Raw genomic sequence first — 15747 nt, forward strand, 5'->3', positions numbered from 1 at the left:
TGGTCCTTAGGAATGAGACCCATGGACACCAGCCAGCTCTTCCTTAGAAACATCCCAGGCTAGGAGGAAAGAAGAGAAGAAATAGACCTTTCACTCATCCTCAACCAGGCTAATCAAGTGCCACTCAGCCTTCAAGATTCCACTCAGCCCTGCCTCACCCAGGCAACTGTCTCCTATAAGATTCAAAGGCATTTCAAGTAGCATCATCTATTTGGACCAAGAAAGGTACTGACTGTCATTTCTAGGTCACTAATCCAGTTCTTCTGTAAGTTGTATGGCAGAGAGAAATACTTCACCATTTCACTTCTCACTCAACTCAGCAAAGCCAGTAACTCATCTCCACTGTTATTTACTAGAACAATTCTGAGTAACACTGGAAGAAGTAGAGCTGGTACCAGCCCAATAGGAGGAGCAAAGTAGCTCATTCAACTTTCTTCAGCGTGGCTTGTGCTCTGAATGGTAATCTAGGAACAAGGAAGCAATCAAGAAGAAGTTATCCTGAGGAAAGCAAGATTTCAGATAGCCAATGTAGGGTATTGAAATTTGAGCAGATAGGTGGGGAGGTTTGGCTGGCTGGCTAGCTTGTTGGGGCTGGTTCTGTTGGCTGGGTTAAGTTGACTGGTTGGCTGGTTGATTGGTAGGTTAAGCTAATTGGTTGGTTAAATGGAAGGATGGTTGTGTTGGTTGGATGGTTGGGTGATTAGTTCGTTAAATGACTATATGAACAAAAAAAATTAATGAGGTAATTAATGTCAATAAGAAAACCTGAAAGATGAAATTTCAAATTGCTTCAATTCTACTAAATATCAGTTTTAAGTTTTATAACATTGATCTTACGGAACATCAGTAAAATCTTCCCTTCCCTTCTCCTTTCTGAATCCATTCTCAGCTACTCAACATTGTTATTGCAAGTCTATAGATATAGATGGGGAAAGACAAGCAAATGGTCCAATCTTCATAGTACTACTCTATACTGTGAGGTATCCATGACACTGAAGGAACAAAAGGCATACTCTCTTAGCCAGGCCCAGATGAGAGTGTAACAAGGAGGAGACTTAGGATGCAATATTCCAGGAAGCACTCCCTCCAAGGTGACTGCCCTTCTTCCAGATGTGCTGTGTCCTGATACCTCACTTGCCTCACTCCTTGACCTCATCTTACTGACCTCCATGTGGGCTTTTACTTTGAGGCTGTAGTAACTGGGGCCTGTAAAAAGCTATCTGGCAGACAGCTTTGGAGTTAAAAAGAAAATACACAGGAAAGAAGAATCCCAATAATATTTCCCCAGCTCTCCCATACTCAACTTCCAAAAATTACCTCTGAGTCTCTCAATGGCTTCCTTCTGATAGCACAGGACGTCTCCTTGCCCTACACACCAGGCCTCAGGGACCTTAGGAAGAGCCAATAAGGCCCAGTGATGGGAAGACCTTGGAGTTGCCACATCAATGTCTACGGATAGACAAAATGAGATCACTAACCCTTCTACCTGCTGGTAGCCATATTTTTTTTTATCTCAAAGGAAATCTGTGTCATGGGAAGTCTCTTTCCCACAGAAGATCCATTGGATGAAAGACTTAAAAACCCTACAACTGGGCTGGGATGTAGCTCAGTGGCAAAGTGCTGCCTAGCAAGTGCAATGTCCTGGGTTTGATCCCCAGTACCAAAAAAGAAAAGACAGAAAAAAATACAGTTAAAAAAAACCCCAAACAACAACAACAACAACAAAAACAACCCTTTAAGGGCTGGGAAGGTGGCTCAGTGGTAGAGCGCTTGCTTTGCATGCCGGAGGCCCTGGGTTCAATTCCTCAAGCACCACATAAGCAAAAAGAAAAAAGCCGGAAGTGGCGCTGTGGCTCAAGTGGTAGAGCACTGGCCTTGAGCTGAAGAGCTGAGGGACAGCATCCAGGCCTAGAGTTCAGGCCCCACGACCGGACCAAAAAAAAAAAACCTACAACTGAAAGAACATGGAGCTAAAATAGCCACACAGAAGCAGGAGCCATGAGCCCCCCAGAAGAACCTCAAGTAGCCTGTGACATGCACTTCAGTGGCATCTCATGTCAAGTGTCCTATACCTACCACGGAGAAGCCAGGCTTAGAAGAAATGGTTCTGTCTGCAGACTGGGCACAATCACAAGATCAAATGCAGCGCATGCTGAGGGGTGCAGGGGTGACCAGTCACAGAAGAGAGACCTCAGAAAAGGTTACAAAGAGAGGCTGACTCCCCAAAGCCCATAGTCCTGTGGGCGAACCAGCATGTGGGAAAGTGTCTGGGAGTCAAGCAAGTCACAAAAGGCAGCTATGTACGAGTTTCTGTGGTCTGGTCAAAGTTCAAATAATGCATTGGAATGAATTAAGATGTTAAGACTCAGAATGCTCAGGTGAGGGGACCAATCAGTATTGCCACATCCTCCACTAAGGGGCAAACCAAGCCAGCAGAATCTATTCCCTCTGGATGCATACAGGCTCCTGTGGTCTGTGGCTTGTACTCATGATCTGGGGTCTTGGGAAGGATCAGAGGCCCCAAGAAGATTTGGAATACATTCCCCTTCCCCCAGGCTTATTAGCCATAGTTTGGTGAGTGCTGGTGAATGAAATGCTTCGAGGCAAGCAGACAGCAGTGGTGTTATGAAGATGCACATGGATCTACTGCCACCTGCTGTCCATTCTTCTGCAAAACACCTAAAAACCTAGACAGCACAATGCCAGAGGAGACCTGTCTCTCTAGATCAGGCCAAAGTCTAGGGCTCTGAGGTTTTTGAAGCCATTGTTTCCAGGATGCAAACAAGAGAGCACCTAGGAACCAAGCTCACCACCACTCCTTGCCCAGTGCTGCTGCTTCCCCATGAAAATTTCTCTAATTCCTCTCTATGCCCAATACTTCTAGGACCTCAAGAGCATCCCTCCTTGTCGTCCCTCCTATTCAGCACCACGGTACCTCCCAGCAGGCCCCAGCTTCCCAACACAAGAAGCCACTTGTCTTTCAACATCCCCAGTGACAGCAGGGCTGATACACCAAGAGGCATTCAAAGATACTTCTTGTCTCACTGACTGACCAGGACATGACCCAGTGAGGGTAAATGAGCAAAGAGGCTGCAAATCCCCTGACATGAGGAGCTGTGAGCTTAGAAGGCAGCTTGTTCCTACTTTCTTCCCTCCCCCAAGTCTATCCTTCACCTGCTATAGAGAAAATAGCATGGTGTACCAGCAGCAGGGTGCCAGTCCTGTGGCCAAGGCCTAAGCCTATTTCTCCCATGTTCGTTGTTTCAGGGACAGTCAATTCTGTGCCTGTTCAGCCAAAACCCATGGGTCATCTTTGCCTCTGCAAACAGAGGCAGAAGCATCTATGCCACAAATCAATCTCCATGTCTATACAATATAGCCCTATCTCACCTCCTATCATACAATGTAGCGTCATTTTACCACCTATACGGCCACTGTCTGGACCCAACTACCACTAGCCAATTCCTTCTCAAACACTTCTACAGTCATTCCCCTCCCTCCATGCTGGCCTCCTGAATTCATTCTCAACATGCAACCATAAGAATCCCATCAAAACATCAGTAAGACCACAGCAGGTCACTGCCCAGCCCCCAAAATGTTTCTGTGTCCAGAAGGAAACACCTAAGCTCCAGAGGACTCCAAGTCCCTACAACTAGGCCCAGGTATCCTCTCACTACCTCTTTTCCTCCTCCACCGAAGCCAGCCTCAGCAAGTAGCAGGCTGATGCAGAGACCCACTCTCCCTAGGGATCTGTCTTTAGGATTGAAAGGTAACCCCCCTCCCTCTGGTCTCCTGGCTTTCTCCCAGGTATCTCACTGAAGGTTTCTCTGGCTCCTCCTTTATAACACAGCAGTCCTGTACTCAGTGCTCCCCATCACTGCTCTCTGGTTTTTATTTCTTCTCAGGAATTACCCAAAACCAAGGCAAGGAGCACATGACCCCAAGGACATCACTGGTGGGCTGGGAGCAGCTGCGATGGAGGCGTAATGAGTTCAGGAAAGCCTGTGTACTGCAAAGTGGAAACTGCTCACAGGAGGGCTGTGATCTACCTGTAGAGTCCCTAACGCAGCCCCTCTGCTCTCTGGGGCCGTTTTCCCTCCATAAAATGAGAACTATTCCAGCCCAACAGTCTACCAAGGTGAGAATTCAAGTGGGTCCTAAAGGAGCATCTATTACACTCTGCTTTTTAAAACATCCTATTTAAAATTGCAACCAAACTTCTGTTCTACTGACTCTAACTTCAAATTTTAATTCTGAGAATATATCCACTTTCTCCAAGGTGAAGCTCACCAGTACTCCTGGAATTAATACCTACCCTGAGCTCTCTAGACTCATCACAGCAAACACTCTCTGGATCTATAGCTGTGAATTTTCCTGCTTCTTTGTCCACACTGGACCTAGATGAAAAGGAACTATGTACTGGGTGCAGTGCTGTGTATCCGTCATCACAGTACATGTAAGGCTGAGGTTCCAGGCCAGCCTGGAGACTCTACCTCAGCAAGAAAGCTACAATGCAGTGCCACACACCTACCATCTCAGCACAATGGAAAGTGTAAAATCAGAGGATCATAGTCCAAGCATAGGCTTAGGCAAAATGCAAGATCTGATCTCACTTTTAACTAATTTTAACTAGTACAAAAAAAAAAAAAAAAAAAAAGGCTAGAGGCAGGTCTCAGAGATAAAGTATCTACCTAGCAAACATGAGGCCCTGTGTCCAAATCCCAGAACCAAGAAGAGGAGGAAAAAGAAGAACCACCACCACCACCATCCCCAGCAAAGATGAAAAATGACACAAACTATCCAATAGTGGTAGGAAGGGAAACTGAGCAAGAAGAAACTATACTGAGACTGAAAAATGTTAAATATTAAAAGAAACAGCTGCCCTTAGTCATAGGTATAAAAATGACCTCATCCTAATCCCAACCCCTGAACTGGCTTACGTGGCCTGGCAAGAGGGAATAAGGTAGTAGATGAAACCAAAACGCAAACCATCTGCCCTGAGAAAGCAGCCTGGGGAAACCAGGGTCGCATGCTGTCCGACAGGTCCTCTCAAGTGGAAGGAGAAGGAGGGAGGGGGAGACTCAGAAATATGGCAGCCTAAGGGTAGTTCAGCCAGTGTGGCTGGCTTTGAAATCAGAGGAAGGAACCACCAGCAACAGCAGCATGATCATAAATCAGTACTGTTCTCCAGCTGAATCTGTGGTTACTGTTGCACAAGTGACAGGAAACAAATACATCCAGTGTCTCTCCACTCTCTCTGACATCCAGCCCCTGTTCCTAGCAGATGGCTCAGGTGACCCAGAGAGGCCCATTTCTCCTCTGGGAGAGAGCATCATTGCTCCACTCTCCCCTCACACACTCTTCCCTAAAAGAAGTCTGACTTATCAGATGGGTAAATATGGTTAAATAGGCGTTCCTTTTTCCTCAGACACAATCTGCTTTTCCCAGGAGGCCCTCCACACCTGGGAGAAACCATCCAGGTCTAGCTTTGAGCCCACCAGACTTCTTGACTTGCCCCTGTATTCACCTCTTTTTATCACAAAGATACTATATCTAACCACAGTCTTCCTGATACTATTTGTTTTAATTTGTTTAGAATTCAGTAGTTGGGGAAAATGCTATTTAAATGGAAACCATTCCCCTAAACAAAAAAAGCCACCAACTACCTTCATGTATTAAAAAAAAATTAATACATTTAGTATGGTGCCCAGAAAGCACAGGATAAGTGGTAAAAGAAGGAGGAGTTAGGAAGAGGAGAAGTAAAAACGATGATAAGATACTGTTTGACCAAAATAAAAGTTAAACACTGTTAAACACTGCTGTTTACTGCTCACCTGATCATGGCTAGGAGGGACTGTGGAAGCATTTTATCTCCCCTCTTCCGAGAAGGCTCATGTCATCCCTAGAGGTTTAATAATGGGTCCAAGGCCACAGTGGCTATGAAGAACAGAGCACGTGTGTCACTCTAGATTGTTAGGCTCAGAGCCAATGTGTCATACCCCTAAATGCCCTGTATACAGCAGATTCTTCCTAAATACTGGATGATTCATGCAGAGGTCACAGAAGACCTCTGGAAGTAATCTTTTTTTTTTTGGTCTGGTCGTGGGGCCTGAACTCTGGGCCTGGGCGCTGTCCCTCAGCTGTTCAGCTCAAGGCTAGTGCTCTACCACTTGAGCTACAGCGCCACTTCCAGCTTTTTTCTTTTTGCTTATGTGGTGCTGAGGAATTGAACCCAGGGCCTCAGGCATGCAAGGCAAGCGCTCTACCGCTGAGCCACTTTCCCAGCGCCTGGAAGTAATCATTTTAAGCCAACAAGATACATTGAGCTGGGAGAATGCTTGGAGATCATCTATTCAGTGGCCAAGTTTTACAGTCAGGAACACTGAGGACAATGAGAGAAAACAATGAACCCAGGGTCAACCAGTGAGTAAGGATAGAATGAAGACCAAATTGGTAGTGGAGAAGTCAGGCCTCCTGGCTCTGAGTCATTCCTTTCCATGTGATATGGGTCACTCTCCTGTATCCCTGTCTGCAGTAACAATGTGCTCACCAATACTGGGTTTAATATTCTTTCCTTTCCCAGTACAACCAATTCTAGCACTGGATGGCAAGGCAAGGAAAGCTCTCTGAGTTAAGTGGACATAACAGGGGAGTCACACAAAGGTGCTATAGAAGCAATGAGTTCCAGCCACTGGGGGCTCAGGCTGAGCAGTCACAGGCCAAGCCTGGAGGGATCTGTACTGACATCATTCATCATGTGTTCACCACACGCTGCAGCAGGGTTCAAACGCCTGCTCTGACTCCTACCAGATGCATGACCTGGACAGATAAAGTACTCCCAAGAGAGTTTCCTCATTTGTTAAATGGGGATTATGACTGTATTTCCCTCATTAAACTTTTATGCAAATTAAAATAATAAACTTACATAGAATGTAAACCAGTGTTTATACAAAATAGACCAATATCCAAAGTTCAGTCACCTTTAGAGTACCACTGTTGTTAAAATAGTAGTATTAAGTATTCACTGAGTGCACTGTGTGAGCACAAGGAATATAATAAAAATTCCAGCTTTCATAAAGTTTGTAATCTATTGTGGAGGAGACCATAATAGACAAGTAAATGAATGGAAGAATCTTAGAAGATACAAGGTGCCACGGAAATAATAAAACAGGATGGAGGTGAAAATATAGGAGTAGAGTCACATCATGATTTTGTCATGATGCATCAGGAGCAAGACATTCACAGCAAGGGGTCAGGCCATTCTCCAAGAACATGTCAGACATGTTAGATGACAGAAACTAGAAAGGCCAGTAAAAAGAGTTAAGACTTAAAACAACTAAATAACCTCAGAAGGCAGGAGGAAGAAGACTAGCTCCACTAAGGTAATGACTATAAAATCATAGGAACAGGAAGGAAGGAAGGAAGGAAGGAAGGAAGGAAGGAAGGAAGGAAGGAAGGAAGGAAGGAAGGAAGGAAGGAAGGAAGGAAGGAAGGAAGGGGGAGGGAGTGAGGGAGGGGCGGAGGAAGGGAGGGAGGGATGGAGGGAGGAAAAAGACCCATAAAAACACTAGAGAGCTCAGAGACAAAGCCAGTCTGTAGACCTCAGTGAAAAGTGAAGGTGGCTTCACAAATCAATCAGGAAAGAAAAGGCCATGTAGAGAACACAGTGCTAGAAAATTCACCTTACTATGAAGAGAAAAAATGAAAGTACATTTTTTCATCCCAACAAATACACAAGCTTAAATACATAACAGAAAAGCTCAATACTACAATGTGAATAGAAAAAAAATGTAGGAGAAGCTTACTAAAATCTAAAATCAAGAAGGAATTTAATAAAGGAGACTTTAAAGTATAAATCATGTGCCAAGCAAGGGGTTAGTTATGATAGAATTAAGGATTCCTGTTTAACAAAGGACATGATGGATAAAGTTATTAGACAAGTAACTGAATAAGAGGTAATATTTTAAGTCTAAAGGTAATAAGAGATTAATATTTACTGAAAAGAAATTAAATCCTCTTTAAGGGAGCTAACATTAACCAAAGCCAGTATAATAATTTACATGTAATGTAATTCAATTAAATTAAAATACAGAAATGCAAAGAAACAGGGCAAAAATGATCAAACTCAAAAGAAAAATAGATACTAGTAAGGTATAGTGGCTCACATCTGTAATCTCACCTGCTTGGAAAAAAAGTCAGTAGAATCAGTTTGAGGCCAGCCCTGACAAAAAGTCAGTAAGACCCCCATCTCAACAAACAAGCTAGACTAGGTCCAGTGCCTCAAGTCTGTAATCCTAGCTACTTAGAAGTTGGGAGTTCAGAGGATCACAGTGCAAGGTCAGCTTGGGCAAAAAGTTCTGGAAATTTCATCTCAACCAATGACTGGTATGGTAGTACATGCCTGTTATTCCAGGTACTAGGGAAGCAGAACAGCTAGGTATACTGGCATGTATCAGTCATCCTAGCAATGTAAGGAAGCACCAATAAGAGGTCAAAGTCCAGGCTGGCCTGGCCTAGGCATGAAGAAAATGTGACCCTATATCAGCAAATAATCAACACAAGCCAGGCACTAGTGGCTCACACTTATAATCCTAACTACTCAGGAGGATGAAATGTGAGGATCAAAGTTCAAGGCCAGCCAGAGCATAAAAATCCATGAGACTCTTATCTCCAAATAACCAGCAAAAAGCTAGAAGTGAAGGTATTGCTAAGTGGTAGAACACCAGCCTTGGGCACAAAAGCTCAAGGATAGTGCCCAGGCCCTGAGTTCAAGCCCCAGGATCAACACAACAAAGAGTAGAAGAGAGGGGAGGAGACGGAGGGGAGGGGAGTATAACAATCTTACACTAACTCTTCAAGAGAAGGGAAACCGAAGGGCCACTTCCCTCATCATTAGGTAGTCTCAAGAGGGAGGAATCTCTCAGCCATCTTCCTTCATGAACTTACTCATCAAAATCCCACATAATCAAATGTAATGACAGGTTAAAAAAAGATACCCTAGCCAACCAGGGGTACACAATTAGTAGAACATCAATATCCATACAGGAATCATACAGGCCTACTGCAAGAGAATAAGAGTGGGAACAGGGCAAAAAAATGTCAGCAAGGGGCTGGTGGGAGACAATTCCTAACTGTACCTAGAAACAAGGAAACACCTTGTATACAGAGCCAGACTGAGTGGCTGCAGCCTGGCTGACTGCAGCAACTCTTTTGGGGCCAGCCGTCTATCAAAGCCTTCTTTCACCTAGGGGAAGAAGTAGAAGAGATTGGATATATCTTGTAGCCCCTGGAGGTATGACCTCTGACTCCATTCTCCTCTAGCTGATCACCACCACCCACCCAGCCCACTTCACAGGCTGACAATGGGAGACTGAGGAGTCCCAGAGACCCCCTGGAGGCCGTAAGGGACTGAGCAGCACGCACTCTTGGGAAAGTCACCATCTTTGCTCAGCAAGCTCACCTGAGAGGAAGAGCCTGGCTGTCCTGCTGCTTGAAGGTTCTTTCCAGTAGCTCCTGGGTGGTCTTTGAATTCCCACCAGACAAGTGCATCTTCCAGGGTACCGCTGCAGGACCATCTTCTGCTGAGCTGTCCTCTGAAGGACCCCTCAGCTTGAGTCTGTCCTGTAGGGGCTGCTCTTGTCTGCTGGGGGTAATTTCCAGCTTCTCCATGATGGGTTTGCTCTGCTGGCCTGGGGGGGTCCTGGAGACAGAACTGCTGCCGGAAGCCAGTACCCCCTGAGAGCCTGCATAGGCCGGGGCAAGGGCAGAAATCTTGTGTACCAATGGCCTTTCCTCCTCTGTGGGCTGGGTCTTGACGTTTGAGGGTGGAAATCGCCTTAGAGAGCGTTTGCGCAAAGAGTCCTGAGGGGCAACCACAGAGGCAATGAGGGTCCCACCTAGTGGAGTTGGAATAAATACATCTATTTCCCCCATCTCCCTTCCCCAGAGGGGCCTGCTCCCTCTCCAACCCCTTCTTTTAACATCCTGCCAGTCCTGGGAGGTGTCACTCAATGCTACCACCATGGAAAATATAGACTCCAGAGTCCATAGCCCTCCTTACACCATTACTACAAGGGCCTCAGCTGGAGGTGGATGGGGTAGCAGCCATGACTTCCCACAGGTTAGACATGAACTGAGAGCCAACACCTCCCACAGATTGGAGATGGACAGGATGGCAACCATCATCTCCTATGGGTTGGAGGTGGATAGAGTGGCAGGCATAACCTCCCTTGGGTTGGTGGTAGACAGAATAGTAGCCATCACTTCCCTCCAGTTACAGATCAGTTGGCTGGAGATGGATGGAGTGGTGGTCATCACCTCCCACAGGCAGGAGGTGGATTGGGGGTAGATAGGGTGGTGGCCATCACCTCCCAAAGGTTGCAGGTAGGTGGAATGCAGCCCTTATCAGAGCAGGCATCACAGGAGTTGGCAAACCTTTACTGTTCCCCATCCCCAGTAACACTCAATCTCAGGCCCCTCTAGATGGTGAATCAGTAAAGGAAAAGACCGCCCTGGGGTCACACTCAAGATCTGATTGGTTTTGGGGGCTGGGGATGTGGCTTAGTGGTAGAGTGCTTGCCTAGCATGCATGAAGCCCTGGGTTCGATTCCTCATTACCACATAAACAGAAAAAGCCAGAAGTGGTGCTGTGGCTCAAGTGGTAGAGTGCTAGCCTTGAGCAAAAGAAGCTCAGAGACAGTGCCCAGACCCTGAGTTCAAGCCCCAGGACTAGAAAAAAAAAAAGATTTCATTGATTTTTTTGAAATAAAAGAATCGGGTGAAATTGCCTTCCTCCTGTCTGTGACTAACTAGGGGAATCAGTGCTCCTCTTACTCATCTCTGGGGGTGGGACAGTAATGGAAGTGAAGGACAAAAATAAACCTACTAGGCATTTCCTTGGTTTAGGTTTTTTTCTAGACCTCTCAGCATTTCCAAAAACCAGAAATAATTCAGTGCCAAATGGTCAGCTGGACTGGAATGAAGAGAGCTAATTATGTAGATTCTGGTGTAATGGAATCTGTAAACACGCTCCCAAAGTTGCCAGGGCATCCTGACAGAGTCAGGAAGGTATTAGTCACCCCCAAGGAGCCCTGACACCTCACCCTCAATCACAAAGCTGGCCTGGTAGTGGAAATGATGACATGCCTAACCCACCTTGGCTCTTTTCTCCTGGGCAACCAACAAATGTGGCCAAAGCACCAAAGAGCTTCCAGAATATCCGGGGAAAATCCAGCTTCACATCTTTTGATGCCCTTCATAGGATTCAGGTTTCCTGGGAAACCTTGCCTCCCAAAACAGTTACCAAAAGCAGAAGCTGTCGGCCACACCCTGAGCAGTACAGTGGGTCCAGGTTACCAATACCACCGCAGAAACAAAGTACACATACCGAAGAATTAAATGTCACAACAGACAGGACCTGGTGTTCACTGGCCCACCAGTTCTCAAGGTGTGGCCCACTCACCCCTGAGGTTCCCCACACCCTTTTTGGGAACTCAAAACTATTTTTGTTGTCATTGTTACTACAGTCATTGCTTTTTTTTATTTATTTTGTCGGTCGTGGGGCTTGAACTCTTGAGCCTGGGTGCTGTCCCTGTACTCTTCAGCTCAAGGTGAGCGCTCTACCGCTTAAGCCACAGCACCACTTCTGGTTCTCTAGTGGTTATATTAGAGATAAGAATCTCACGGGGTTTCCTGCCCGGGCTGGCTTTGAACCGTGATCCTCAGATCTCAACCTCCTGAGTAACTAGGATTACAGGAGTGAGTCACGGGCGCTCAGCAGTCATTGTTATTTTTGTGGATATGATAATAATGCATCCCCCAGGGCCTGGTTCCCAGTGTGCAGGTGCTGAGTAAAGCCCAGCACAAGGAAGATAGGTCCACAGGCAGCAACTGCAGAAAGAAGTGGTACAGGTCTAGATTCATTATTGCAAGAAAGAATTTTTATACAAGGAAACCTGAATTCCTGATCCACATACATGCCCATCTCGTTCACAAGCTCTCTTGTCCTGATGCCATCCAGCAGGCTACAAGGCAACCAGAAGCCCCTCATAGAAGCTAAGCAGATGGGGCCATTCAAACATGGCCTCTCAATCTTTAAATGTGAAGAAGCAAAAAGAAAGAGAGAGAGAGAGAGAAAGGAAGGAAGGGGGGGAGGGAGGGAGGGAGGGAGGGAGGGAGGGAGGGAGGGAGGAAAAAAGAGAGAGAGAGAGAGAGAGAGCAGGGCACCAGTGGCTTATGCCTAGCTACGCAGGAGGCTGAGATCTGAGGATCACAGTTCAAAGCCAGCCCAGGCAGGAAAGTCCATAAGACTCTTATCTCCAATAAACCACTAGAAAACCAGAAGCAGCGCTGTGGCTCAAGGGGTAGAATGCTCGCCTTGAGCTGAAGAGCACAGGACAGCACCCAAGCCCAGAGTTCAAGCCCCATGAACGACAAGAAAGAAAGAAAGGAAAGGAAAGGAAGGAAGGAAGGAAGGAAGGAAGGAAGGAAGAAAGAAAGAAAGAAAGAAAGAAAGAAAGAAAGAAAGAAAGAAAGAAAGAAAGAAAGAAAGACAGACAGACAGACAGACCTTTTGGCTGGGAATAAGGCTTAGTGGTAGAGTGCTTGCCTAGCATGCATGAAGGTTCGATTCCTCATTACCACATACACAGAAAATGCCAGAAGTGGCACTGTGGCTCAAGTGGTACAGTGCTACCCTTCGGCAAAAAAGCTCAGGGACAGAGCCCAGGCCCTGAGTTCAAGCCCCAGGACTAGCCAAAAACAAAAACAAAAAACTCTTTCCTTTTATCCAGAGTCAGGCATTTGGTTATGGTTACGGCAATAGAAAACTTATTCAGACAGTAATAACACTACCTCTTTGCCTCCATGATGTTGCCTGCATATACACAACAGTGGGAAAATGCTGGCCTGCATCAAAAATCAGGGTGGCAGTACCAAATGTCACATGGGTTCTAGGTATTCCTCAGCCCCATGCACTGGCAATAAAAGGGAATAAATAAAATGCTAATTTCACTTGAGAAAATCCATACTTAAGCATGAATGCTATGAACCTCATTCAGTCTAGTCAGAGCTGCAACCATCTCTTCTGTAATGGTCTGCTAAGTATAAAGGACTACAGTCAGAACTTCTGCAACTGTCTGCACAGTAACTGCAGCTGCTGCTATTTTCACTCAACTACCCAGAGATGAACCACCAAGATTGACAGGGGTATGGGGCAGGCATTTCATGAAAATAAATTGCACTTGTCACACCAAGGGAAACACATGGTATACTGTTGTCAGTGTTAAGACACAAACTGCTGAGTAAAAATCAGAATCTTGGAAAAACCTATCTGCCAATGTTGGCTTTAAAGTACTTAAAGACGTTTCTGAGATGCTGGGTGGTGACACCAACAAACGAGATATAGATATAGTGAAATGTATCCGTATCTGGACAATCCACACAACTCAGTAACCAACATTATCCAAATGACCAAGGCAACGTATTAGGAAATCATGCCAGGATAAAGGCTTCAAGGGCAAGTGGACCAATGGAAACTGATGTATTACAAAAAGCTGATTCACATGGCTTAAGTTTCTACTGAGCTTTGAGTATCAGTTTGAAGCCAACTTGGGCAGGAAAGTTTCTAAGACTCTTACATCTAATTAACCATCAGAAAGTCAGAAGTATAGCTGTGGCTCAAGTGGTAGAATGCTAACCTGGGGCAAAAAAGCTCCAGGACCAGGAAAAAAAATTAAGAAACTATAATTTGTCTAGTTTATTTGTATGAATGAAAAAAGAACAATGAAATCTGCTGAAATAGTTTAAGGAAGAGGGAGGGGATATGAGAGTAACAGGGTAAGATCAATTGGAATATATTATTTACACATGTGAAGATATCACAATGAAACTTCCCTTGTACAACTAATATATACTAAAATAAAAATAAAAGTCAGGTGCTAGTGAGCCATACCTGTAATCTACTCAGGAGCCTGAGATCTGAAGATCATGGTTCAAGGCCAGCCCAGACAGGAAAGCCTATGACACTTTTATCTCCAATTTACTACCAAAAAGCCAGAAGTGGAGCTATGACTGTAAGTAGAGTGCTAGCCTTGAGCAAAAAAGCCCAAAGACATCACCCAGCCCTGAATTCAAGCTCCAGGACAGGCACAAAAATAAAACCTAAAAGGGAAAGGAAAGTCAAAAAAAAAAAAAACACTACAATTTGTCTATTTGGGGGTATTATCAAAAGTGAATAACCCCCATTTTCTGAAAAAACTAGAGTATTTTTTCCTTTATTTTTGGACAAATTTTCTTCAACTAAAACAGCATAATGCAACAAACTCACTTTTGCAGCAGCAAAAACAAGTCCAGACATTAAAGAGATTTTTAATACGCAAAACAGTGTTACTGATCATCTCATTTTTTTGTTTTGAAAAATAGTTTTTTGTTTTTGTTTTTGGGTCCGGTCATGGGGCCTGCACTCTGGGCCTGGGTGCTGTCCCTCAGCTCTTCAGCTCAAGGCTAGCACTCTACCACTTGAGCCACAGCACACTTCCAGCTTTTTTTATGCTTATGTGGTGCTGAGGAATTGAACCCAGGGCCTCAAGCATGCAAGGCAAGCGCCCTACCACTGAGCCACCTTCCCAGCCCTGTTTTGAAAAATAGTTTTCCCCATTAAAATTTTGTTACTTTTAAATGAAGTAATTTATATTTTGAATAATTTAGTAGGTAAATATCTTCTTATCTTAGTCTTTTAATTTCTAATAGCAAATGTCATCATCCAACCAATACAACACCAGTTTCTGGGCTCTCTTTATTTAGGACAAATAAAGAGATCCTGAGACTAAAGCATCTAAAAGTTACTGATATGGTCTGAATTCTCACCCAGACAAGCAGTGATGGGACATCACTTAGCACATGACCCTACCCTACTCCCAGCCTGCTCCAGCATGGAGGGGCCAATAGCCACTGGCAGATTAGCAAGGGATATCAAGCTTCTATTAGCATATGACTACCCTACTCCTAGCCTGCTCCAGAGCAAGGGAGCTCAGAGCCACAAGCAGCTTCTGCCAGCAAGGGGCCAGCTGGCTTTCAGGAGTCTAAAAGGCAATCCCACAACACTCAGTTTAGAAAGGCCAGCAGTACAAATTGCATGCTCCCTACGACATTAATGGGTCCTCACACACAGGAGCTCATGGATTCAACCCTCAATGACAAGATTTTTGCTCACATGCCACTCATCCATCAATGGAAAGTCATTACTCAAGGTGCCTGGGATATTCTGAAGTCATACCAAGGCTTCATAAGAAAAAAGTGTACTGAGATCCACTAGTAATGTCTTTCACAAGCACAGCATCATAGAGGGGCAGTCTGAAAGCCCCACATTTGCCATCCTGGGACTGGGACATTCCCTACCTCTATGTGTGAAAAAACTCTTACATTCTACCCCTAAGACTTCTCTGTACAAGTTTAAACATCTCAAGCTTAGAATTTTCTCCAGATACTTCATCTTCCCAGCCTATTTCCTGTGGACTTTGTCCAGTGTGTGATGCCCTTCTTCAACAAGACACCTAAGGTAAGACGTGGCATCGCAGTGTGGCCTGAACCACAGGGGAGGCAAACTCTCCTACCCTTCATCTGACCCCACCCAGGCCAGAAAGGATCTCATATAACTGCCTTACAAAAAGAGACAACAGCCACGAGAAATGAGAACTCTGAGCCCAGATCCCACAGGATTCGGCAGGGGCAGGGAGAGGGCCTATGTGA

At 45.2% G+C, this 15747-nt stretch overlaps 1 protein-coding gene across 1 annotated transcript in view; it reads right to left on the reverse strand.

The window, feature by feature from the left end:
- Mindy4 (MINDY lysine 48 deubiquitinase 4) overlaps positions 1–15747 on the reverse strand; it is a 91512-nt gene that overhangs the window by 61875 nt on the left and 13890 nt on the right. Inside the window, exon 5 of the mRNA XM_042695057.1 lies at positions 9461–9861. Within this exon, the coding sequence (XP_042550991.1) occupies positions 9461–9861 (401 nt within the window). The remainder of the gene's footprint in view (positions 1–9460; positions 9862–15747) is intronic.

This window comes from Dipodomys spectabilis, unplaced genomic scaffold (assembly GCF_019054845.1).
Source record: "Dipodomys spectabilis isolate Male_0828 unplaced genomic scaffold, ASM1905484v1 ptg000178l, whole genome shotgun sequence".
Lineage (NCBI taxonomy): Eukaryota > Metazoa > Chordata > Mammalia > Rodentia > Heteromyidae > Dipodomys > Dipodomys spectabilis.